This window comes from Dasypus novemcinctus, chromosome 9, assembly GCF_030445035.2.
Source record: "Dasypus novemcinctus isolate mDasNov1 chromosome 9, mDasNov1.1.hap2, whole genome shotgun sequence".
NCBI lineage: Eukaryota > Metazoa > Chordata > Mammalia > Cingulata > Dasypodidae > Dasypus > Dasypus novemcinctus.
Genome location: NC_080681.1, coordinates 91,494,042 through 91,517,659, shown reverse-complemented (window position 1 = coordinate 91,517,659; position 23,618 = coordinate 91,494,042). Strand labels below are relative to the sequence as shown.

Here is a 23,618-nt window from a genome sequence, read left to right as displayed (position 1 = left end):
AACTTCCTGGCCGGACCCCCACCCGCCTCGCCCGCAAGGTAAGGACCCCCGTCTTCGTTAGGCCCCGCCGTCGGCGCCATGGACGGCCGTCTTTCCTCCCGCCAGGCGCCTCAGGTTAGGGCCCTTGCCGGCCTTTTAGACACCAATCATATGAATGTCTCAGTAAAGCAGCTCCAAATGTACTGGGACCTTTTGCTGCCTTTCAACCCCTGGCTCTCCACTTGCCAGCTGTGGGACCCGGACACGTACACTAACCTCATTGACTGCGTCACGGCGGCTATGGAGTATGAGAACAAGCGTTTTCCCCCAGCCTTCTCCCCACGCTCATCGCCATTTGCTCGTGCCTCCAGGACACCCCCGTCAATCGGGACGCTTTCCACTGCACCTGCGGTAAGAGCAAGGGAGAGGGGTCTCAGTCAGACAGTGATTCCGACACCGAGTCCTTGTCCAGCCGCCTCAACAATGCCCTGGACTCTTGCCCACCCAAACCAGACGCGCCTACCTCGCCCCAAGATGGCGAACTTCCGCCTTCTTCTTGGGAGGATAAAGGGAAGTTCCTCCCCCTATACCCGCCCCCTCTGGCCATGGCGCCATCTTGGTCCCTGCCGGAAGAGGAGCGGCTGCCATCTTACAAGCCGCCTACCCCCTGGGGCAGTCCGCCATCTTGTGAGGCGCCGCCATCTTGGGACGAGCCATTTTCTCGCCCCACCCCCTGGGCACCCCGCACCGCGGATCCCTCATCCGCAAGAGGGCCCATGGGTACTTGGCCCCCGCGGGCAGAGGCCCCCGCGCATCAGGTGCCGCTCTTATACCCGCTGAATGCCGCCCCCTCACGGCACCATCCGCAGGATTGGTACCCCTTTACAGCCGATGAAATAAAAAACCTCCGCAAGGCTGTTAAAGAGGACAGCCTCGGTAGCCCGTACGCCCAACATTTGCTTGAGGAGCTTAGCACTCAGCTCGCGGTTCCATATGACTGGGTTTCCCTGGCTCGGGCCATTCTAACCGCCGGCCAATTCATCGACTGGCGTGCTCACTTTACATCAGAGGCAGAAAAGCAAGTGGCACACAACGCCCGTGTCGGGGCTCGCCATACCCCGGACGCTTACACAGGCACGGGCCAATTCGCCAATCTAGCCCAATATCACAATGCCCCCCCCGAGTTCTGACTCCAACTTCGCGAGTTGGCTTTCCGCGCTTTCTGCAGCTGCTCCACCACCAGACCTGAGCCACTTGCCAAGCTAGTCCAACGAAAAGACGAAGACTTCGCCGACTTCGTATCCCGGGTTCAGGAGGCCTGCAAGCGCAAGGTTCCTGGCGAGCGTGCGCAACAAGCCCTTGCCCGGGAACTCATTCTGGAAGGGGCCACCAATGCCTGCCGACAAGCCATCTTACCAATGAAGGAAAGGGGAGTACACGACTGGATCCTGGCCTGCTCCCACATAGACCCGCAGGCCACCGCGCTGGCTCAGGCCATAGCCACGGCCATGTCCCTCTCCTCCGACTGCTTCAAATGCAGAGAAACCGGACATTTTGCCCGCGAATGCCCTCATGCCGCCCGACCACGACCATCCACGAACACGCCTTGAGACACCGGAGGAGCCAGACCACGCGCGCCTCCCACCCCATGTCCCCGCTGCGGCAAAGGATACCATTGGGCCCGTGACTGCCGCACCGCCAACAGCCAACGGCAGCCTTTAAACGCGAGAGGGGGCAGGCCTCAGCCCTGCCAGCAAGAGGCCGCTCATCCACGCCACCACCCCCTGCCGTAATGTGGACCGTTCCACTGGGACCCAAGAAACCAATAATGGAGTTAGAGGTTGAAGGCCAATGGTCCGAGGGCACAACTGGGGTGTGCTCCCTGGCCCCCGCGTCATTGGAGCCACCGGAACAGCTCCCTCATTACAAGATAAGGTACGCATGGAGCTCCCCTTCACCTTTCTAGGCTTCAACATCGACAACACCATCACGCCTGCGGCCCCCCAACTGGCCATTCCACAGAAGCTATCTCTGACAGAGCTACAGCAAATCTGTGGGCACATCAATTGGCTCCGTTCGGCTCTCCCAATCACCACCGCTCAACTACAACCCCTCTTCGCCCTCCTGTAAACCGACCAAGACCCTCCGCAGGCCGTAGCAAAGAAAATCGCTATTACCTCGGCTGCGCAGGAGGCCATCCAAGCTGTCAATGATGCCCTGCGAGAATGCCAACTGCAGCGTCACGACCCCAACCGAGCCATCTTGGCGCTGATCCTGCCTACCACGGGTACGCCCACCGGGTTCCTCTGGCAGAAGGGCCCCTTCTCTGGCTCCATACCATCAAAAGCAAGCTCAGAAAAATCGGCCCGCAAGTCACCCTCTGGATCTCCTTGGCCATTGACCTCGTCCGGCAATGCACCCACACATATGGTACTCCCCCTGACACCATTGTGTGGCCTCTTGATGCCAAGAAAACCACTGCGCTGCTTCTGTCCAGTCCAGACATGCAAGTCCTTGCGGAACTCTTCCATGGCGAATTTGACAACCACTACCCCAGCCATCGGCTGCTTCAGGGCATCTCCCAGTTATCCTTCAACCCTCCGCCGCACCACCCCTTCCCGTCTCGCCGCCCCTACCCACATGCCACCACCGCCTTCACTAACGCCTCCAAGCACAAGTTCGCAGCTGTCATCTACTCGCCTGGTACGTCAGAGCCTCAAATACTCATCCACATCAATGTGAACTCTGTCCAGGTAGGAGAGCTCCAAGCCGTCGTCCTAGCTCTCTGCGCCTGTCCTGACAGACCCCTCAACATCTTCACCGACAGCCTGTACACCTTGCAAGTCTGCCAAGTCTTGGCTTTCGCCACATTTTTTCCTGCCAAAAGGCCTATCGACCAAGCACTCCTAACTCTCCAGAGTCTCTTGGAAAACCGCACGGCGCCCTGGTACATCGCCCATGTGAGGAGCCATTCTGGCCTTCCTGGACCTATCACCGCCGGCAATAACCTTGCCAATCAAGCCGTCCAAGCCCTCCCAGCCTCAGTAGAGTGCTCGGGAGGCCGACTGCCCGCCCCTCCACCTGGCGACCTCCTCAACCAAGCCAAGCTACTCCACTCTCGATTTCACTTCTCAGCCAGGAGCCTTCACAAGTTGTTCCCGGAACTTTCCATCCAGGCCTGCAAGCACATGGTCAGATGCTGCCAAACCTGTGCACCCCTTCTGCCCCTTGGGCCGCTACAGCCGCAAGGAGTTAATCCACCCGGGCTACGCCCCAATGCCCGATGGCAAATGGACGTCACCCACATGCCCCAGTTCGGCAGGCTCAAGTATCTCCATGTGGCCATCGACACCTTCTCCCACCTGTGCTATGCCGTTCCCCTCCCAGGAGAAACAGCCAAGCACTGCATTCAGGCCCTCAGACAAGCCATCCTCTTCATGGGAGTCCCATGGGACCTGAAAACTGACAATGGACCAGCATATCGCAGCGCTTCCTTCGCAGCGTTCCTGAGGCTATACAACATCACTCATCACTTTGGAATTCCATTCAACCCCCAAGGTCAAGGCATGGTTGAACGCACTCATCTCTTCCTTAAGCATCTTATTCAAAAGGAAAGGAGCAACCATCCCCGCCACACACCTGGAGAAATTGTCACCTCTGCCTTAATCCACCACAACCTCCTCTGCTTTGATGAGGATGGACTTTCCCCAGTACATGCTCATTGGGGCCCATCCTACCGCCCCACACAGGCCCCCCTTGTTCAGTGGAAAGACCCCAAGACTAACATCTGGCCAGGGACTGCCCCCCTCCTTGCCCAGGGAAGGGATTTTGCTTGTGTCTTTCCAGATGATGCCGCCCAGCCCATCTGGATCCCAGGACGCCTCATCCGGCCCACCACCGCCGAACTGCCTGACCCGGAGAGAGAAACGTCGCCAGCGACACCTCGTCCCTCGGATGGCCATGATGACCCTGAATGCCGAGCCGGACCCTCTCCGCCAACAAGTTCTGCGGCTACTCCACCTAGCCCAAGCTGAAAGGGCCCGGCGGCCGCCGCCACCCACCTCCACCCCCCCCCAAGACAGGCTTCTCGAACGCGCTGCCTGGCGAGGCCCCCCCCAACAAAATGAGCGCTGGCCCTTCCTCTTCCACCTTCTTCGGCGCTTAATAAAAGAAAAGGGGGAAATGTAGGGTGGCACCGTGTGGGAGCGTGGTGACAGCAAGGGTCGGCTCGTCTCCAGGCGCTGGTGCGAGTCGGACCCGGGTGGCGGGAACGGGCGTTAAGGCCCTCCGCTTGGGGTTCGGGCGTACTGCCCGCCGCTCTGCCCAGCTGCACCCGCTTCCCTCTCGGTGGCCTAACCCCGCCTCTCCCCCGAGGGCCACCGCCGCGCCATGACAGCCCTGCCTCGCTGCCGCCGAGAACCCTGGCTACCCCGTCTTCTGCCCGCAACCAGTGATGCACCCCTGCACGAACCTATCAGCCGTCTGCCGCCCCCCGGCCACGCCCCCTGCCCCTCCCCCGTCTTCACCCTATATTAACCGCTGTACTTCCTGAATAAATCGGACTTGCGCACAGATCCTGGTCTCCTTGGTAGTCTTCTTCCTACCGCGCGTCCTCCGCACCTTGCCGGCCCCGGAGCGCCTTCTCGGAAGGCCCCTCGGTGTGTTGCAGCCCTCCGCCCGAGCCCACACCGCCCCTGCAGTGGCCCTCCGGGCAAGCCCACACTGCGACAACTACACCCCCACAAGAATTTTTTTAAAGTTTAAATTCAAGTTCATTGACCCCTTGTTAAGAATCCCTGCTTTAATGCATATTAGTGGAACTCCTTTATAATCAGAATGAAAGTAGATGGAGAAAGAAGCCACAGAGAGAAGTCAGAAGCCGGAAATCAATGGAAACCAGAGGAGAAAGAAGACATGGCCATGTGCATTGTCATGTGGCGGAAAAACCAATGAACCCCAAAGATTGTCAGCAAGCCGGGAGGTAAGTGACTCCAGGAGGAAACAAGCCTTTTAACCTCTGAAACCACGAGCCAATAAACTCCTGTTTTTTGGTGTTTTTTATAACAAATTTTTACTTTTCTTTTTTTTTTTAAGATTTATTTTTTATTTATTTCTCTCCCCTTCCCCACCCCAGTTGTCTGCTCTCTGTGTCCATTCACTATGTGTTCTTCTGTGTTCGCCTGTATTCTTGTCAGCAGTACCCAGAATCTGTTTCATTTTGTTGCGTCATCTGGCTGCATCACTCTCCATGTGTGCGGCGCCATTCCTGGGCAGGCTGCATTTTTTTTCCGCGCTGAGCAGCTCTCCTTCTGGGGCGCACTCCTTGTGTATGGGGCTCCCCTACGTGGGGGATACCTCTGCACGGCACCGCACTCCTCGCGCGCATCAGCACTGCTCATGGGCCAGCTCATCATACGGGTCAGGAGGCCCTGGATTTGAACCTTGGATCTCCAATGTGGTAGGTGGACGCCCTATCCGTTGGGCCAACTCCATTTCCCAAACTCCTGTTCTTAAACCAGCCCATTGTATGGTATTTGTTTTAGCAGCTAGGAAACTAAAACACCCTGCCTCCTTTCCCTCTTCTCAAAAAAGCCTTGGGAATGTCCAGCCTAATAGACATGGAATCATTTCCTTAGAATAATAAAAACAATTGAGTTTCTACTCTGTGCTAAGCATTTAATTCTCACAATCCAGTTCTACAGATTAGGTTCAGGGAAACAAAGTAACTTGCTTAAGTATTTACACATCTGGTAAGTGTTAGAGGTGGAATTTATATTAAAGCTGGTATTATAACCATTATGCTACAATTTTGAATTTAACTAATATGGACAGATTAGGAGAAGCATACAAAGGATAAAGAGAAGCTGGCTTTGGGAAGTGGATTTGGCTCAACTGATAGAGCACCCACCTACCACATGGGAGGTCCAGGGTTCAAACCCAGGGCCTCCTGACCCATGTGGTGAGCTGGCCCTCGCACAACGTAGATGCGTGCAAGGAGTGCCGTGCCCCGCAAGGGTGTCCCCTGCATAGGGGAGCCCCATTCGCAAGGAGTGCGCCCCACAAGGAGAGCCGCCCCACATGATAAAAGCACAGCCCACCCACGAGTGGCACCACACACACAGAGAGCTGATGCAGCAAAGATGACACAACAAAAAGAGACAGATTCCTGGTGCTGCTGACAAGAATGCAAAACTTGAGTGGACACAGAAGAACACACAGCAAATGGATACAGAGACAGACAATTGGGGGGGAGGGGAGAGAAATAAACAAATAAATAAATCTTTTGAAAAAGAGAGAGAGAAGCTGGCCTGACTCCTGAGCTTGGAGCCATAGCACACCTTTATTGCCTCCAAACTGGTTCTCCTTTGTAGTTTCTCAGACACCTTTGGCTCTGACTTTTAGTGTCAGACTGTTTTCAGGTCTCAGCTTCATTAGTTACTAATGGTTACAACCTTCAGTAAAATCAACCATCCGCCTCCATTTTATCTTCTGTAGAATGGGAATGCTAATACAAATCTCAGGAACAGCTGAGAAGACACAGGAAGATGATGTTTGCAAAGCATTTACCGGGTGTGCCTAGTACACACTAGATCCTTTACATCTTGACGCCCTCCTAGTTGTAAGGACAGAAAAAGTGCCACTGATCTTCTAGCACCCTCCTCGACCCTCTTGCACACTTGCGTGGGGAGTCCTGGCAGCTCTAACCACTCCAGTAGAGCAGACAGGAGGCTGGAGAACGTGGGGCAGGGGAGGGTGGAGAGCCCTAGATGAGAACTAGAATCCTACCCCAAACTAAAAAGCCCCTTCAGTGGCACACTATTCATCCAGCTGCCCCATCTAGACACCTCAAAGACACCTCCCGCTCCTCTCCCGCCTCCGGATTCCACCTCACAATGGCTCCTGAGTCTGTCCCGGTCCATTCATGCCCTTCCCCCGGGGCCTGCCTCTCTGGCATGCAGTATCCTTCCTCCACATCGGCTGCCAGAACCATCTTTCTAAAACAACCTGACCATGTCACTTCTCTACTTAAAAGCCTCTTATCTTCAGATTGAGTCCACATTACTTGTCATTCATCGAACAAATATTTGGGATGGGAGGCTTACTCTATACTTAGGTGTTTTTGTGGACATAATCGCATGCAGCCATGAACCAAATATACACAAATATCTGCCCGCGTGGAGCTTGCATTCCAGGGGCGGTCACACGTCCCTACACAGGTTCATCTTTACCTCACTTCCAACCCACCCCTGACCCACCACGTCCCCTGAAGCCAGGGAATTTGCACTTGGCAAAGTCTCGCTGCGACTCGGTCTCCATCTGCGAAGCCTTTCCAGACTTGTCAAGGTGGAGAGAGTAGACTAGATCCGTTCATCCTCCCCGCCAACATCCCTCCCACTCCCTGAGGCGCCCCTGGAAACTGAGGCTCCTCTTCCCCGGGACCAAAGCCCGACAGCCCCTCCCGCCTCTCGGGGATTGTGAGCTAAGAGCCAAGGGCGAGAGGTTTGCGAGGTGCGGGGCTGGCCCGCTCCACCACGCAGGAAGCGGGGAGGCAGTGCAGCCCCCACCCCCACCTAGGCATGTCTTGTCCCCAGGTAAGCCCTCCGCGGCGAGCAGGGCGAGAGACGGTCCCCCCGGGCTGCGGCCAGAGACCAGGCCCCCAGAGGAGCGACCCTCCCGCACGGCGGGCGCCAGCCCGGGCCCCAGCTCTCCCTGGCGTGGCCCGGAGTGGCGTGGGAGCCGGGCAGCCCCGGCCAGCGCGGGCCGAGGGAGGCAGGCGTCTCCAGGTCAGACCCACCCGGGGCCTGCGGGGGCCGGGGCTCTGTCCCGGCAGGGGTGTTTGGCCTCTAGGGAAGAAGTGGGGCGGCGTGGGGGCGGGGCGTGGGAGCGGAGGGCTCCCTAGAGAGAGCGCCCGCCTCGCCGGTTCCGGGCTGCAAAATTCCAACCGGGTCCTTCCTAAGACAGCGCTGCGCCCCAGCTCGCGGACTGAGGAGGCTGCGCCGCCACTCCTTTGGTGTCCCTCGAAGCGTCGGGGTCGTACTCAACGCTTCGCGCTCGTTCTGGAGCCTGCCAGTCCCCGTCCTGCCATTTCTCTTTACTCACGCACCCCTCCCCTCACTCCCCAGCCTCATCGCTGGTTTCCTCTTCTCCAGTCTCCTTCCTTCCAAACAGCCCTCCACCCCCAACCCTTACCTGGCCGAGACACCCCACGCTGCTTCCCCACCACCTGCATTTCACAGGTCACACCAGGCACGGTCACGACTGTGGCCTCCAGTCACCCCTCTTTTCCCGGCATCCAGCCTTCTCATGGTGCTTTGGTGCTTGCAATGCCCTTTGCCACGAATGCCCTTCCCCTTTGTTCATTTCTTGAAACCCCTCTTAAAGTCACCACGTTAGTGAAAGCTTCCCGTTCTCCCTTCCCCTGTGCGCCTACAGCTACTTGGACCTCCCCTGTCCTGCCTAACACTTGCCACACTGCTTTCACTTGTATAGACTCATATCCACCTTTCGACCAGACGGAGCTCCTTGAAGAGGGACCTCGCCGTTCTCTCTGTGCCCAGAATGCACAAGTCCTGGCACAGAGTGAGTATCAGTATACACGTTTTAAAAAATCAATTCTATTGAAACATTCATAAACCACGCAGCCCATCTAAAATGTACAGTTAATGGCATTTGGTATAATCACAGAGTTGTGCATTCATCACTGCAATCAATATTAGAGCATTTTCGTTACTCAGAAAAGCCCCTTACTCCTTAGTCGTCGCCTTTCAATCCTTTTATTCCTCCCCTGCCGTACATTAACTGCTCATTTATTTCTGTCTCCATAAATTTTTTGTGTTCACTTTATGTAGAATCAAACAAAATGTAATACTTTGTACCAAGTTTCACTTAGCATACTTCCTTTTTTAATCCACTTATGGAAGAATATTAATGTATTGCTATACCCTACAGTCCATAGTTTGCTTTGGTTGTATTTTTGTCCAAATAGCGCCTTATTATTAACATCTTATAATATTAATGTGCATTTGTTCTGCATCAGAGAAAAACATTCTTAAATATGGACTATTAACCATACTTACTTTCCATGAAATGGTTGGCTATTCTATACAGTCCCATGTTTCATTATTTAGCTTTCCTTCTAGTGATATACGCCACCTTAGGCTTTCTCTCCTAAGTCTAAGTCCTCTGTATCTCAAGAATGCACAAGGAGTGGGCATCAGTATATCCAGTAGATACTTTTTTTAAAAACAAATCAACTTTGTTGATACATATTAATAAAACATACAATTCATCCCAAGGGTACAATCCATGGTATTTGGTACAATCACATAGTTGTGCATTCATCACTTCAATCATTATTTGAGCATTTTCATATTTCAATAATTATAATAAAAAACAGACAAGAAAATTCCTCACCCCTCAGTCTCTCTCTGTTTCCCCTGTTGTACACAGCTACTATTTCTGGCTATTTTCGCACATTTATTTATTTATTTATTTATTTATTTAGCTGTTTTATTGAGATATATTTACATAACATAGGAAGTACTTTTTAAATGGTTAAATGGCAGTTCATGAGTTGGGTGATTGCTGGGGGTGTTGAAGGGGTTGGACTGTTAAGAGTTCATCTGAAAAGACTTCTGTGGGGTTTGAAGCAGGATAGAGATGTGATTTAGGTACAGTGGAGAAGACCTGGGGGAAGCACCAGAGTGACATATTATATTCATTTAAAACACTGAACAACTTCTATCATCAGGCCTCATGCTGGGCACAAGGGACCCCTATCTGCACTCAAGCTGCTTATCCTGTAGCAGAGAAGGAAGACAAGGTGGGCAGTGTCAAAGAGTGCCAAGCGCCATGTGGTGAGCACAAGATGTGACGAGACAGAGGAGGAGCACTTGGGGGGTGTGTGTGTCAGAGAGGCTCCCCAAAGGGGAATGTCACCTAACCCACGACCAAAGGGAGGCCTAGAGAAGGGTCGAGGGGCTCCCTCCTAAGGGAGACACTTAGGACCCTGGGAGACACTGAAGGCTTTCCAGAAGCTGAAGAGTAATGTGATCTGCTCCTGCTGGCCACCGCTGTGTGAAGTCTCAGCTCTCCTCTGAGAAGCCTTCTCTGACTCCCACCCCTGGCTGTCTGGGCCCCTCTTCCATGTCCCTTAGCAGCCTGGTCTCTTCTTTGTTTCTGTGCAGTGCTGGATAGCTCTCATCTCATATCTCCTTGAGATGAGACCAGGTCTTAATCTTCTCTGTGTCCCAAGCACCAGGCGCTGAACCTTACTCATGAACACATGCTTGCTGAATGAACAGACTGTTCTTTCTGTGAATTTCTGAGGCTCTTATTCTCAGGTCCATATCCTTTCACACCTGGGAGCTGTGGATCATGCTGAAAATAACATTTAATTGGGAAAGAGGAGGCCCAGTTCAAATCCTGACTCTACCAGTTACTGGGCCAAGTCACCCGTCCTGAAACCTCAGTTTCCCTGTCTGTTAAGATGAAATTCCACCATGAACAGAGACTAAGTCTCCACGTGCCTGCATGAGTCTTGTTTCCTTGCATAGACTGTAAGTTCCATGAAAATAGGGACCAAGTGTTCTCCTAGCACCCAGCTCTGGCTGAGCATATAACTATCACAAAGTTCAGTCTTGTTGGTTTATAGATGGAAGAGTACAGAGGAAACAACACTTAAAGTCAAGTTGTAAGTCTTGTTCTGTCACTTCCTGTATTACCTTGAGCAAGTTTCTTCTTTTGAATCTTCTTTGTCTTACCTGGTAAGTAGGGATAATAACCCTTCCCTGACAGGCCTCACAGAGCCAGTGAAAATCATAGATGTGAAAGTGCTTCATGCATGAAAGATAATGAAAGCGGTAATATATAGACAATTGATCATTGATTAGAAGAACACAGCTTCAAAGAAGAACAGATGAAGCAGTGTCTGGTGATCTGACCGGCAGAGATGGTTGGAATGCTCCTCTGCTAGGCAGCAGGGCAGGCTGGTTGGCAGGTGATGAGCTGCTTATCAACGGGTGCTGAGTCTGGGAGCAGAGGTGTTTGGCCTTGCTGTGGTCAGTTCTGAGACCCTCAGCTGCCCAGGAGAGGCCGCTACTGTGCAGCCAGTCCTTTGCCTTTACCCTCTCCCATATTTCCTAGCTCACATTGCCTCCTCTCAGTTTTTGAAGGGCCCCAGCATGAGAAGATCTCAGGAGTCCCACTGGCTCTGGCGATGTAGCTACTGATTTCCCGTGGTGAATGAGGCTGGAGTATGGGGACAGTGGGCCCCGCAATGCTGCCCTGAGATGCTCTCAGGCCCAAACTCCAAGTCCAGACCCTCCCCGCCTCTGACGTCTTAGTGGCAGGGTTTGTGGAGAAGGAACATCATTTGTCTCAACTCTTGCCCTGGCCCCGGACCAGAAGGGTCTGGTGCTGTACAGAGGGGCAGTAGGGAGGCGGAGCCTCGGCCCCCTCACCTCTAAAATGGTGAAGTGAGAAGGCAGACATTGGAAATCGTCTATTTTACTCAAGTGCAGGACTGCTATCTGTGGCTGGTGTGTTCACCCTGACCAGAGAGGCCTCTTTGTTTCAGAGAAGGCTGGGGCTCTTTCTACAAAAGAGACTCCATTTCACAAGCAGTTAATGTGTAAGGAGTGAGCATGTTTGGTCTTCGAGTCAAAACAAAGACAAGAGGAGTGGTGTAGCTCAGTGACTGAGCACCTGCTTCGCACGTACGAGGTCCTGGGTTCAAGCCCTGGTACCTCCTTAAAAAAGAAAAAACCAGCCAAGACAGACTGTGAAAATGGGCAGCACCAGCTGATTCCCTGCTGCTGTGAGAGGCTGGAAGGAGTGAGGAGGCCTGTGTGAGGCTGTTCTTGTGGGGTTGGGGGACTGCTGCTGCCCCAAAGGGGCTGACCCAACTCAGAAGCGAAAACTGCTTTCCCCGCCTGATCTCCCTCATCCTCTTCTGTATAAACTGCCTCCTGCTGAGACCTGCACCCTCAGCAGAAGCGGCACCAGATCAGGGTCAAACAGAACTGGATTTGGTCCTACTCACCTAGTACGTGACTTTGAGCAAGTATCTCTATTTCTCTGCGCTTCAGTTTCCTCATTCATAAAATGGGGGGAGTCATAGCAGCACCTCCCAGCAGAGAGAACAGATGTGAGTAGTGCTCTGTGAACTGTTTAGTGCTGTGCATATTCATTTCCCGTTTTTTCCTATCTTGGGGCTGGGCCAGCTGCTCTGGTTGGGCCTGGCAGCCTCAGACCCTGAGGCACCTCCGCCCCAGTCTGTGCTTCTGAGGAAGCAAGCTTGGACTGCAGGAAAAAGGGCAGTCAACTCTTTGTGAAAAAGGGCCCATCTCTCAGATGGGGGAAAGGGTCCAGAACCAGCTACCCTTGTACCTGGGCCATGAGGGTGCCAGGAGGGTCAGCATATGGGCTGCAGGGAGGTGCAGTCAGGCATTTGCTAATAAGCCCCCTTAAGGTGCTGTCTTCAGCACCTTTGTGCTGCGTCCCCTCTGTCTCCCTCTTGGTACCTTAGTCCAGCCCATGAAATAGAGTGTTGGGAGGGTACAGCTCTGTGATGAGGACTAAACAGGAGCTACCAGGTTCCTGGCAGCCTCTTCTGGGACTCCTTGACCTGGGGAACTCCTGCCCCTCTCTCCTGGGCTTCAGGTCTGAATCAGTGCACTGATTCCTTCCCAGACTACAACAAGAGCCACCCCCAGTCAGATGAATTTTCCTGGAAGGATGTCGCCAATGCCTTGTCCCTGGCCAACCTCGTCCTGGGGCTCTTCTCCATCTTCTGCAGCATCTGCAAGTAGGCATGGGGCCCAACGGGCTCTTGGCCAAGAGCCACAGCCAATGGCCTGAGTGAAGGAAAGGGGATGTCCAGAGAGATAGGCCCTGAAGAATTAGGATCGATTGGGCAGAAGGGAAAGTACATTAGGTTGGGAGTTTAGGGGCCAAGATCCACCAACCTAGGTCACATCACTTCCCTGGGCCTCGGTTTCTCCATTTGTAAAATGAGCTGGCACTATGATCTCTATAGTTTCTGGCAATCCGGAATGACTTATGTGGGATAATTGAGAGATTCTTTTCTGGTGGACTTAACACAATCCTTGGCTAGGCTATTGTTCATATTTTCTGATTCTTAAATTAGAACATATGATCTGGAAGAATATTTGAAATTAGCACTGTTCTGAAAAGTCTGAGACATGTATAGGCCCATCCCCAAAAGGTTATAAGTGAATTATATTTCTATAAATTTAATCATTTCAATGCCCTTAGGAAATCAACTTTTTAAAGACAAGTCTTTCATAATGCAAACAACATCATAGAGATTCTCTGTAACCTTCAACGAATGACATCCCCTCTCTGGATCTGTTTTCCATCAATAAAGTAAGGTGATTTTGCCTGATAATGTTTAAGCTCACCTTAAGCTTGATATTTGTATGATTTTTTAAAGCCTGAGTTTCCAGAGTTCCCAGAGATGGGGCACACCTGCAGCAGAAAATCTCTATCCTTTTAGTTCAACATAATCTGGGAGTGTAGTTTTTTCCTATAATGGTGGGTCTAGCATTTCCACTTAGCCTCAGTCCCCTCTAGATGCATAGGTCTGGGTCTAAGCTAAGGAAATGCTGTGGTTGTTTGGGGTCTGCTGAGGTCTGAGCCAGGCTCTCTCTTTCCTCCTGCTGGGTGGCTGCACATTGCAGTCTGGGCTCCCATTTCAGAATGAGCCTCCACAGGCAGGTTGGCCTGGGACCAAGGAGGCTGCTTTCAGAAGGATCTGGGAGCATATGCTGGCCAGAGGCACAGAATCCATGACTGTGGCGTCTGGGGAAGTTCTTAGCAACCATTTGGCACAAAATCTTCATTTTCCAGATGGGGGAACAGAGGCCTAGAGAAGGGAGCAATGTATCTGGGGATTCCCAGTGAGATGATGGCAGAGGCTGGGCTAGAGCCCAGGTCCCCTGAGCCAAGGAACATGTCTAGAATTTAGTGCTGGAAGGGACCTTAGAGATTACCTCGGGGGCTAAGGGACCCCTTTAAAGCCGTGGGTTGAGAGTGTGGGAGGGATGTAGGCATGTGTGAAGGTTTGTGTTTGTGAGGGTGTGTGTACCAGGGCCTGGGAGTGAAGCAGTGCATATCTGTGTGTGTAGAAAAGATGTGAGTGTAGGGGAGGTGCGTGTGTGTGTGTGTAGTGTGTGTGCACGTGTGTGTGCATAGGCCAGTGTAGGGCACATATAAGCAGAGTGCTGGGGTATTAGTGGGTGTGGGTCGCCCATTGGAGGCTGAAGGGCTGCCCCGCTCTGGCCTGGCCTGCACTCTAGGAAGTCCCACTGTGCCTCCTGGCTTCTTCTGGTCAGCTTCCTATTAGACATGGTGGTCGGGACAATGACCAGACACCTCAGCATCTGCTCCAAACCGGGTAAGTCCAGGCCTCAGGCCCCCGATTCCAGCCTCCAGGAGCATCCATCTCAGATCGCCACCTCCATGCCAGCATCCAGCAGGCCTTCAGCAGTCACTGGCTCCTGAGACTGCCTTTTGAAAGTAGTAGGAAAAGCCCCAGAGCGGAACTAGGAGTCCCACCATCTAGCTCTTATTTCTCTGTGGTTCATTTCATGATTTTCAGCCAGTCCTGTCCTGGCTTTCAGTTTCCTTACCGACCCTGCCTCCCTATTAGGGCTGATCTGCGGTTGGGGGCCGGGGATGGGGGCTGGGGAGCTGGGCATCAAGGGAGTAGGGAGATGAAGAAATTACCCCAAACAGCAGCTGGTTTAAAATACAGTAAAATGTTTCCATGCGAGATTTTGCTTGCAAAAAGGATTTCACGCCATTTCCATTTTTATCCAATTTTAATCCAATTGTTTCATGTTAAAAGTTGAGAAAACTAAGCTCTGAAGAGGAAAAGTCTTGCTGGAGGCCACGTGGTCAGTCCATGGCAGAGGTGGGAGGAGACCCCAGTCTTTGATCTAAGACCACTCTGGGGGGAGCAGCTCTTGCTGCCTGGGACCCCAGGACTCAGCACTCCAGCCTTCCCCCAGAGAGGGGCTAAGGCGCAGGTTGTGTGAGTGTAAGGTCTCCTAACCTTGGGCCTTCTGGGGCAGGAGTCGAGCTGAATGACTTTGCTGTCTTCACCACCTTTGGCCTGGCCCCAGCCCTGCTGCTCCGTGTGGATGGGCCTCTGAGTGGGTTCCTGGCCATCATCTACGTGTTGGCTGCTTCTTTCCGCCTGTGCTTTTATTCAACTGGTGAGTAGAATCCAGGCAGCCTTGGGGCTGAGGGCAGGGAACATGGAGGGGGTCGAGCTGTTGAATCCTAGGAGCCTGGGTTGCAGGTAACTGACCCTTATTTTCCTTTTTTGGAGACTTTTCTTTCTTTCTCCCATGGCCCATGGCCACTGGGGATGGCAGGCTGCATCCATAGAGCCCTGGTCTGGGAACCGGGAGCCCTCAGTTCTTCGACCGGCTCTGCCTGTATCTCACAATGTGACCTGTGGAGGGAACAGGTCTATTCACAGAAGACTCTAGAACTGGAGGTCTTACTCTAACTCCCCTCTGTAGTGGGCAGTTGCCTTGCCTAAGGCCGCAATGTGAGGGGATGTAGGTGCAGCTCAGGGCCTTGGACCAGCAGATGTCAAAGGACCATTTTGGCCCAGACTTTCTAGAAGCAGGGGCACACCCCTGCCTGTAGCTGGCTGCCTATCTTACTGTGGAAACCCAATGCAAAACCCTTGCATCATCTCTGTGAATAACAAAATGCTGTCAGTCTGCCACTGCCCCTGGGATTAAGGGAATTTTGTAGCCTGCGTAGGGGATCATTTAGATTCCTTTAGGGCAGTGGGAAGCAGCTAATCCTCATCCTTTCTTTCCCTGGCAGGAGTTCCCTTCTCATACAAGGGTCTCCCCTGCCCCTATGCTTCCTGTGTTTTGGCCTCCACCTCTCTTCTGACCAAAGGCAACACATTCATTCTTTGCTGCATGGCATTGCTCATGATTCTGTTCATGATGGACCAGAGCTCCTACCCACATGATGAAATCCTGGAGTCTGAGAACTGGAAAAAAATGGTTTATCTGGGGGGTGAGTGAAAAATTCTGCTCTAAGGCTCGCCACCACCCTGTATCTCCCCAACCCCATCATTTTCCATCTCACATACTCTTCCTTATTTTTTCTCACCTGACACAATGTATGTTTGCTAGTTTGTCTATTGACTAGAAACACTAAACCTGCCCACCCCATAGGAGATTCCCTTGTATTCATGCCTAGAATTGTGCCAGTCACATAATATTTATTGGATGTTATTGAGTTTGATAGAAGTTTAGGGAGGACCAGCCATGTGCCAGGTACTGGGAACCAAATTGGTAAACTAGACAAACAGTCCTTGCCTCAGCATTTACAGTCTGATGGGAAAGACAGACATGAAATAAATGATGACAGAAATAACTGGAAACATAGTTTCGGTGTGTTGTAAAAGTATGAGATGCTCTGAAAAGGGGTCTAAGAGTGACCTAGTTTAGACTTGATGGCCTATGGGTGGGAAAGTTTCCCTAAGAAGGCAACATTTAAATGAGACCTGCAAGATCATTGGCCAGGTGGGTAGAATGGGGCCATTCAGGCAGAAGAAATAGTGTTTTTTGTGCTGGCTCTGAGGGAGATGCTGGATGCAATAGTGGAGCAGCATGGCTGGAACTTGCTGAGAGAGAGCCAGAGTAACACACATTGAGGCCAGTGAGGTGGACAGACAGGGAAGACTGGGAAGACTGGGCAGGGTTTGGGTATTGATACTAAAGGAAAATAAGATGATTCTGGAAGGATTTATGCAGGGGAGTGAGATGACCTGTGGTACAGTTTTAAATGATCACTTTGACTGCAATGTGGAGAATGGATTGTAGGGAACTGAGAATGGAAGTAAGAAAACCAAAGAGGAGGCTGCTGCTTTTGTCCAGAGGAGAGATAGATGATGGTGGCAGTGGAGATGAAGAGAAGTGATAAATTTGAGATAAATTTTGAAATAGAGTTAACATTGAGGAAGGAGTAAGCGTCATAGAAGTCTCCCAAGAGTTTTCCTTGATTTAGGGCTTTAGGAAATATCAATTTTTCTTCTTTAAAAATGTGCTCATGTGAACAAAACAAACATCTGTGGGGATACTAAGAGTCTTCTGTTATTCCCTTGCTCTGGGTCCACTCTGGTTTCTAGGGTTCTCAGTTCCATCTTTAATTTCCCCTTTAGCTTCATGCCCTTTCTTCTGGAGCCATTAGCACCCACAACCCTATCCAAGTAATAGGCATCAGCTCCTCCTATGTTCCAGATGGCAGAGGCAGCATGGTGATAAGAATTGGGGCTTGGAACTAAACAGAACTCCAGCATGTATTAATTGTGTGAACTTGGGGAAATTACTTTATCATTCTGAGCATCAATTTTCTTCATCTATAAAATGATGCCAAGGAAAGCAGATGTGACTCAAGTGATTAGGCTCCTGTCTACAATATGGGAGATCCAGGGTTCAATTCCTGGGGCCTCCTGGTGAAGGCAAGCTGGCCTACATGGTGAGCTGACCCGAGTGAAGAGCTGGTCCAAGCAGAGTGCTGACCCGCACAGGAGTGCTGGCCTGCATAGCAAGCTGGCCTGAGCGGAGATCTCGTGCAGTGAGATGATGCAACAAAAAGAGACACAGAGGAGAGACAATAAGAGATGCAGCAGATCAGGGAGCTGAGGAGGTACAAGAGATTGAGCACTTCTCTCCCACTCCAGAGGGTCCAGGGATTGATTCCTGATGCCGCATAAAGAGAAAACAAGCATGGGAAGCGGATTTGGCTCATGGATAGAACATCTGCATACCCATGTGGTGAGCTGGCCCACGCACAGTGTGGATGCACGCAAGGAGTGCCATGCCACATGGGGTTGTTCCCTGTGTAGGGGAGCCCCACGCACAAGGAGTGTGCCCTGCAAGGAGAGCCGCCCTGTGTGAAAAAAGCACAGACTGCCCAGGAGGGGCGCCACACACATGGAGAGCTGATGCAGCAAGATGACAACAAAAAGAGACACAGATTCCAGGTGCTGCTTACAGGAATGCAAGTGGACACAGAAGAACACACAGTGACACAGTGAATGGACACAGAGAGCAGATATCGAAGGGGGGAGGTGATAAATAAATAAATCTTTTTAAAGAATGAAGCCAATAATCCCTATCCCACAGGAGTATTGAGGATAAAAGAGATTATATATATATAAGATTTATTTTTTATTTCTTTCTTTCTCCTTCTAGCCCCTCTCTGCCCTTTCCCTCCCCTTCTATCTCATGCCAACAGTATTCCCCATCATGTTCTTTACTCCTGTGGATACCATTGATCCCCTTTTCTCAAAAAAAACCATACACTTGGCCTTATCTTCAATTGTCTTTGCTGTGAGAATAAAGCCTCACAAACTTTCAACTCAGTTAACCCCTCAGTTAAGCCCTCCTGGATAGATTTCAAAGTCACTGCTGTTGATGTGCCTTCCTCTTACCTGGGGTACAGCCAGTCACCCATGTATGTGGAGGTCCCTTCTCCCCTGCATATCTTTGCATATGTGTGAAGCTGGCCTGTGGCTACTGAGATCTTATGTCATGTTTTCCAGGACAGCTCTGGCTTCAATATTCTGCATCATTGCTTCAACAGGCCAATGATTATTTTTGAAATGCAATATTCCAAAGTTCTAATCATATCCCTAACTGCTTCTTACCCCTGGAAGTGGCACAAAAATCTTCTGTCAGATTATCTGTACTGATTTCTCTCACAGAATACATGGTGGTTTTTCACATGGAAATGCTGTTGGCTCATATTCTCCCACCCTCTTTCTGAGCTCTCTGAGGCAGTATAAGTGTCTAATTTTTAAGAGTCAGGCAAGCATGGGTTTGAATCAAGCCTTGTGTGAATTACATTCCTTGTTTCCTCATCTGAAAAATAGGAATAATTCTAAACCACAGGATTGTTATGAAGTGTAAATGAAATAATTTGTGTAACAGGCTGTAGAATTTACAGAATTTGGTACCAGGAGTGGGGTCATGCTTTTGCAATTACCAAAATGCTGGAATGGTTTCATAAATGGGTAAGGGATATTTTTTGGAGGAATTGTGAGATGTTTGATAGAAAAGGCCTAGAGTGCTTTGAAGAGACTTTTATGATGCCTTAGAAGTAAATGATGAAACTATTATTGGAAACTGGAGGAAAGGTGATCTGTGTTTTAAAGTTGCAGAGAACTTAGCAAGATTAACTCCCGATATTTTATGGAAGGCAGAATTTGAAAATGGTGAACCTGGGCTGAAGAACTTTCCAAAGTAAACTTGGAGAATGCAGTTTAGCTTCTCATTGCAGCTTACAGTAAAATGTTAGATGAGAAAGATAAGCTGAGAACATAACTGTTGGGCACAAAGAAAACAGAAACTGATTCTGGAACTTCAGGTCTCTGGAAATCAAGCCACCAGATGATAGCACCCCATTTGAGGACTTAACTAAACTTGGAACTTGTAAATCAGGATTGAAAATGCAGTTTTCTAGGAAAGACTTGTGTAAAGTCTTACACTCTGATGGCTTGGACCCCTGCTTCCTGCATGCTAAACCAACAACTTTTTTGAGAGAGCTATATGAACAAAATTGCCATCAGCCTGGAATAAAAGGGACATGGAAGGGAGAGATTGGAGGGGAAACAGCTTTAAGAGGAAAACCATGGAAGCTGAGATATGGAATTAAGATATTTCCTCAGGCCAAGAGAGGAACCTTACCAATGTGTACAGAGAGGGTGAGTTTGTCCCTACAGTTGGAAGAGGATAGATGTTCCTGCCCACTGTTCAAGGAGAGTTTTGCCTCCCCAGGGTACAGAGAGGGTGGAGTACATTCCCCAAGGATTAGGGAGGTTATGGTCACTATCCCATAGGTCTGAGAGGAGTGGGCCTGTACCCCATGGATTAGGGAAGGTCAAGTCACCAACTCATTGCTCTGAGAGGTCTGGGCCTGTATGCCAAAGGTTAGGGAGGAGGTCGTCTTCACTTCAGTGTACTAGGGGAATTAAGACTCTAACCTAAAGATTGGGTAAAGTGTGGCCATCACCCAAATGCTCTTGGAGGGTGAGGTCTGGAGCTTGATTGACACCCAGATGCTTGATGGGGATGGAACCAAGAAAATGGCCATTGGCAAGTCTGTGGAAAGGGTGGGTCTGCATGAGGCCCTAGAGAGAAGAAATCATCATCTTAAGAATGACTCTTAGACTTTGCAATCATAGGGAGTAAGCCCTGCAGGTTTACTGAACTGTAGAGAACCCGTGACTCATGTTTCCTTCCTAATTTCTCCTTATGGTAATGAAAATGTTTATTCTTTTTCTGTCCATTTGTGTATTGGAAGCAGAAAAATGGTTTTCTAAGTTTCTGAGGTCTACAGCCTGATGGGACTTTGCCTCAAGACAAACTGGTTGTAATATGATTCTGTATTTAGCATTGTACTGATTTAAAATTTTTTAAAAATATTGAATTGTCTTTTTGCAATTTAGAGGGTGGAGTATAGCAGTTTGATATTGTTTATGAATTCCAAAAATAGATATTGGATTATGTTTGTGAACTGATCTGTTCCTCTGGGCATATTAGATTGGATTGGATTCAGAGGTTTCACTTTTACTTGATTAAATAAAGATTAAGACTTTGACTGGGCCATGTCAGTAGGACATTGAGTCCCCACCCACCAAGGGGGTAGGGACTCACAGAGAAAAAGACAATGGCAGAGGAGAAAGTTGGAGTTTTTATACTGGAGCCCCAGGAAGTAAATGCACAGAGAAGCAGATATATGAGGAAGGAGAGAAGGCTCCATTAGACATGGCAGAGGCCCTGGGAAGAGAGATGAGCTATTAGACTGATAATCTATAGCTGGCCTTGTGGAGAGAGCAGAGCAGCTGAGCCTGGAGAGAAATGAACCCTAGGAGAGACGAGACTTATCCCAGCCTATGACTGAAAATTAGAAGCTGGGACCATAAAGTCTTAAGAGGAAGAGGAAGCCTATACCCTTGCAGATGTCAGCAGCCATCTTGCTCGAACACATGGCAACAGACGCTGTGAGAGAAGTAATTTACGCTTTATGGCCTGTTAACTGTAAGCTTCTACCCTAAATAAATACCCTTTGTAAAAGTCAACAGATTTCTGGTATTTTGCCTCAGCATCCCTGTGGCTGACTAATACACATGCTTAGCCAAATGTCTAGTGCAAGGTAGATATTCCACAAATGTTGGTACCCTTTTGCCTTTTGGTGGTGAAACTGCAATTTGGATGGTCTCAGTGGTTCCCCAAGTGCACCCCCAGATTCAGCGACTCACTAGGAGTCACAGGACTCAGCATATGCTTGTACTCATGGTTAAGGTTTATTACAGCAAAAGAATTCAGAGCAATGTAACAAAGGGAAAAGGTGTGTGGGACGAGGTCCAGAGGAAACCAGGCACAAAGTTCCAAGAGTCCTCTGGAGTCATCCAGGAGGAACTTAATTTCTTCAGCACTGAACTGTGACGATGTATGAAGTGTGTCTGCCAGGGAAGCTCACTAGAGATACAGTGTCCTGGGTTTTGACTGGGGGCTGATCACACAGGTGCCCTCTGCCTAGCATGTACCCAAATTCCAGGCTCCCAGAAAAAAAGCAGGTGTTTAGTATAAACCACATTGTTTGTACAAACTAGGCATGGTGAGCCACCTTTACTATTTAAGGAAAGTTCTATATCAGTGTAGGGAACTTTACCAGCCAAGTTCCCAGATGCCAGCCAAGGGCCAAGCTTACAAGCAGGCTTTTCTGAGGATAGCAGTCTGAGGCCTGCTATGTTATCTCTTTTCTGCACACAAATGATATTGTACTTATCATTATCACATATTAAACATGAAACAATTTGGAAGATTTTTTTGTCCCAACAAGGGATCTGAGCACCTCATTTATTGGCTAGGACTGATTTCTGACCTGAGTTTGGCAAAATGGATCTGAGATGGCATTACATTATGATTGTTTAGTTACTAATATCTATCTTGTAAACTGAACTTTTAAAGACAGGACTCATATCTCATTTGTTTTCAACTTTTAGGGACTGTGGGCCAAAAAAAAAAAAAAAAAAGAAGGATGGAAGAAATAGCATGGAGGGATGGGGATGGAAGGCTAGAGAGTGGAAAACACACGTAAGACAGCTTCATAAGAATTGAATTTTTTTTTTTCTTCTTCCAGGTGTCATCATGCTGTTTTTGTCTCCATTCTCTCTAACTCCTTTCTACTGCCTGATGTGGTCACTCTCCTACATCTTCTTTCCAGATGCTCTGTGGGGCAAGGCAGCCTGTCTCAGGTCACAGCACCGAGGAAACTAAACAGCTCTACCAACTCTCTCTGGCCTCTGTGGGTTTGTGTCAGCATGTTGTATTAAGCCCACGCTTGTGCTCACTAAATCTTTCCTTGTCCCCATGATGTACACGTGCCAGATACTTGATATCTTTGTTGCTCTAAACCAGAGCAATCCACAGTAGGGCCAGTGGCCTTTACTTCTTCCTCTCTATTCAGGGTTCTGAATCTCTCAGGGACAATAATTGTTTGCCATATAGAATGTAATTTTTTCCAAAAATTTCTAAATTTGGGCTGGGTTTTAGTTCCAGCTCTTTTACTAGCTGGGTGACCTTGTGCACTAAAGTAGTCCTTTGGAAAGGAGTGAAGCCGTTTAGCTTTGGTATAGCCAATTACATGCCCAATGGTAACTCCTCCAGTGATGTGTGGGCTTACTAAGGCATTTCTTTCCTTTTTTTTTTTTTTAAGAGATTTATTTATTTGTTTGTCTGTTTATTTATTTATTTATTCCCCGCCCCCCCCCTTGCAGCTTGTTCCTTTTCTTTTGCTGTCTCTTCTCTGTGTCCATTCGCTGCGTGCTTTTTCTGTATCTGCTTGTCTCCCTTTTGTTGTGTCGTCTTGCTGCGTCAGCTCTCCCTGGTGCACGGGCTGTCAGTGCTCTGCGGTGCACGGGTCAGCTAGTCCTCACAGGGAGGCCCTGGGATGCGAACCCAGAGCCTCCCATATGGCAGATGGGAGTCCAACTAATTGAGCCACAGCCGCTTCCCCGAAAACATTTCTTACACTTGCAGATTCTGGCTCTGTAGAGCAGAGCTAATCAGAGGACTTTAGTTGCCCAATTTGAATGTGTGTAGGATTTTGTAACTAAAAACTCTGTATTTTAAGAGGTCAGAGCTTTTGCCTTTTGCTTCGTTTAGAGATTAACCACGTTGACGGCCCAAGGGCATCATCTGGTTTCCAGGATTTCACTGTGTGCTGTTCCTTTTGTCAGCTCTAAAACGCTAAATTTGATATTCAAATGTCACTTCATATTCTAAAATCCAAATCAAATAGAAATAAACAGTACTGTATGGTACCCTAAAGTTGTACTTCACAAAGAACTTAGGTCCACTGAGGCCAATGAACCTCCAGCGTTGCCCCTGGACTTTGTACCTCCAAAGGGTTTACCAAAAAGATTGTTGGCTGATTCCTTCCCTTCCTCAAAGATGACACTAGACCACCTTTTACTGAAGATAAAAGTGAAGTTTGCAGAACAAAATTTGTAGTAAATATGAATTAAATCTAAAATTAGAATTTTAAAGAATAATTCAAGGAAGCCCACA

At 49.8% G+C, this 23,618-nt stretch overlaps 1 protein-coding gene across 4 annotated transcripts; it reads left to right on the top strand.

The window, feature by feature from the left end:
- The first annotated feature begins 7,486 nt into the window (after positions 1 to 7,486).
- Positions 7,487 to 22,422, top strand: TMEM269 (transmembrane protein 269). Of its 4 annotated transcripts, none has more exons than XM_058304814.1 (8): positions 7,487 to 7,571; positions 8,470 to 8,559; positions 9,731 to 9,836; positions 12,673 to 12,787; positions 14,301 to 14,398; positions 15,078 to 15,221; positions 15,850 to 16,050; positions 22,189 to 22,422. In XM_058304814.1, the coding sequence occupies exons 1-8, from the start codon at positions 7,557 to 7,559 to the stop codon at positions 22,323 to 22,325; spliced, it is 906 nt and encodes a 301-aa protein (XP_058160797.1). In that variant the 5' UTR covers positions 7,487 to 7,556; the 3' UTR covers positions 22,326 to 22,422. The 4 variants fall into 4 exon arrangements, with proteins under 4 accessions (XP_058160797.1, XP_058160796.1, XP_058160799.1 ...); XM_058304813.1 differs by having other exon boundaries at positions 12,643 to 12,787; XM_058304816.1 differs by lacking the exon at positions 7,487 to 7,571 and having other exon boundaries at positions 8,477 to 8,559; positions 9,731 to 9,802.
- The last annotated feature ends 1,196 nt before the right edge of the window (positions 22,423 to 23,618 follow it).

What these genes read in the sequence shown, in the direction of transcription:
- TMEM269 (XM_058304813.1), top strand. An exon ending in TGCACAAGTCCTGGCACAGA is followed by an intron (nt 8,560 to 9,730) that starts GTGAGTATCAGT and finishes TTCTATCATCAG; the next exon opens with GCCTCATGCTGGGCACAAGG. An exon ending in AAAAATGGTTTATCTGGGGG is followed by an intron (nt 16,051 to 22,188) that starts GTGAGTGAAAAA and finishes TTCTTCTTCCAG; the next exon opens with GTGTCATCATGCTGTTTTTG.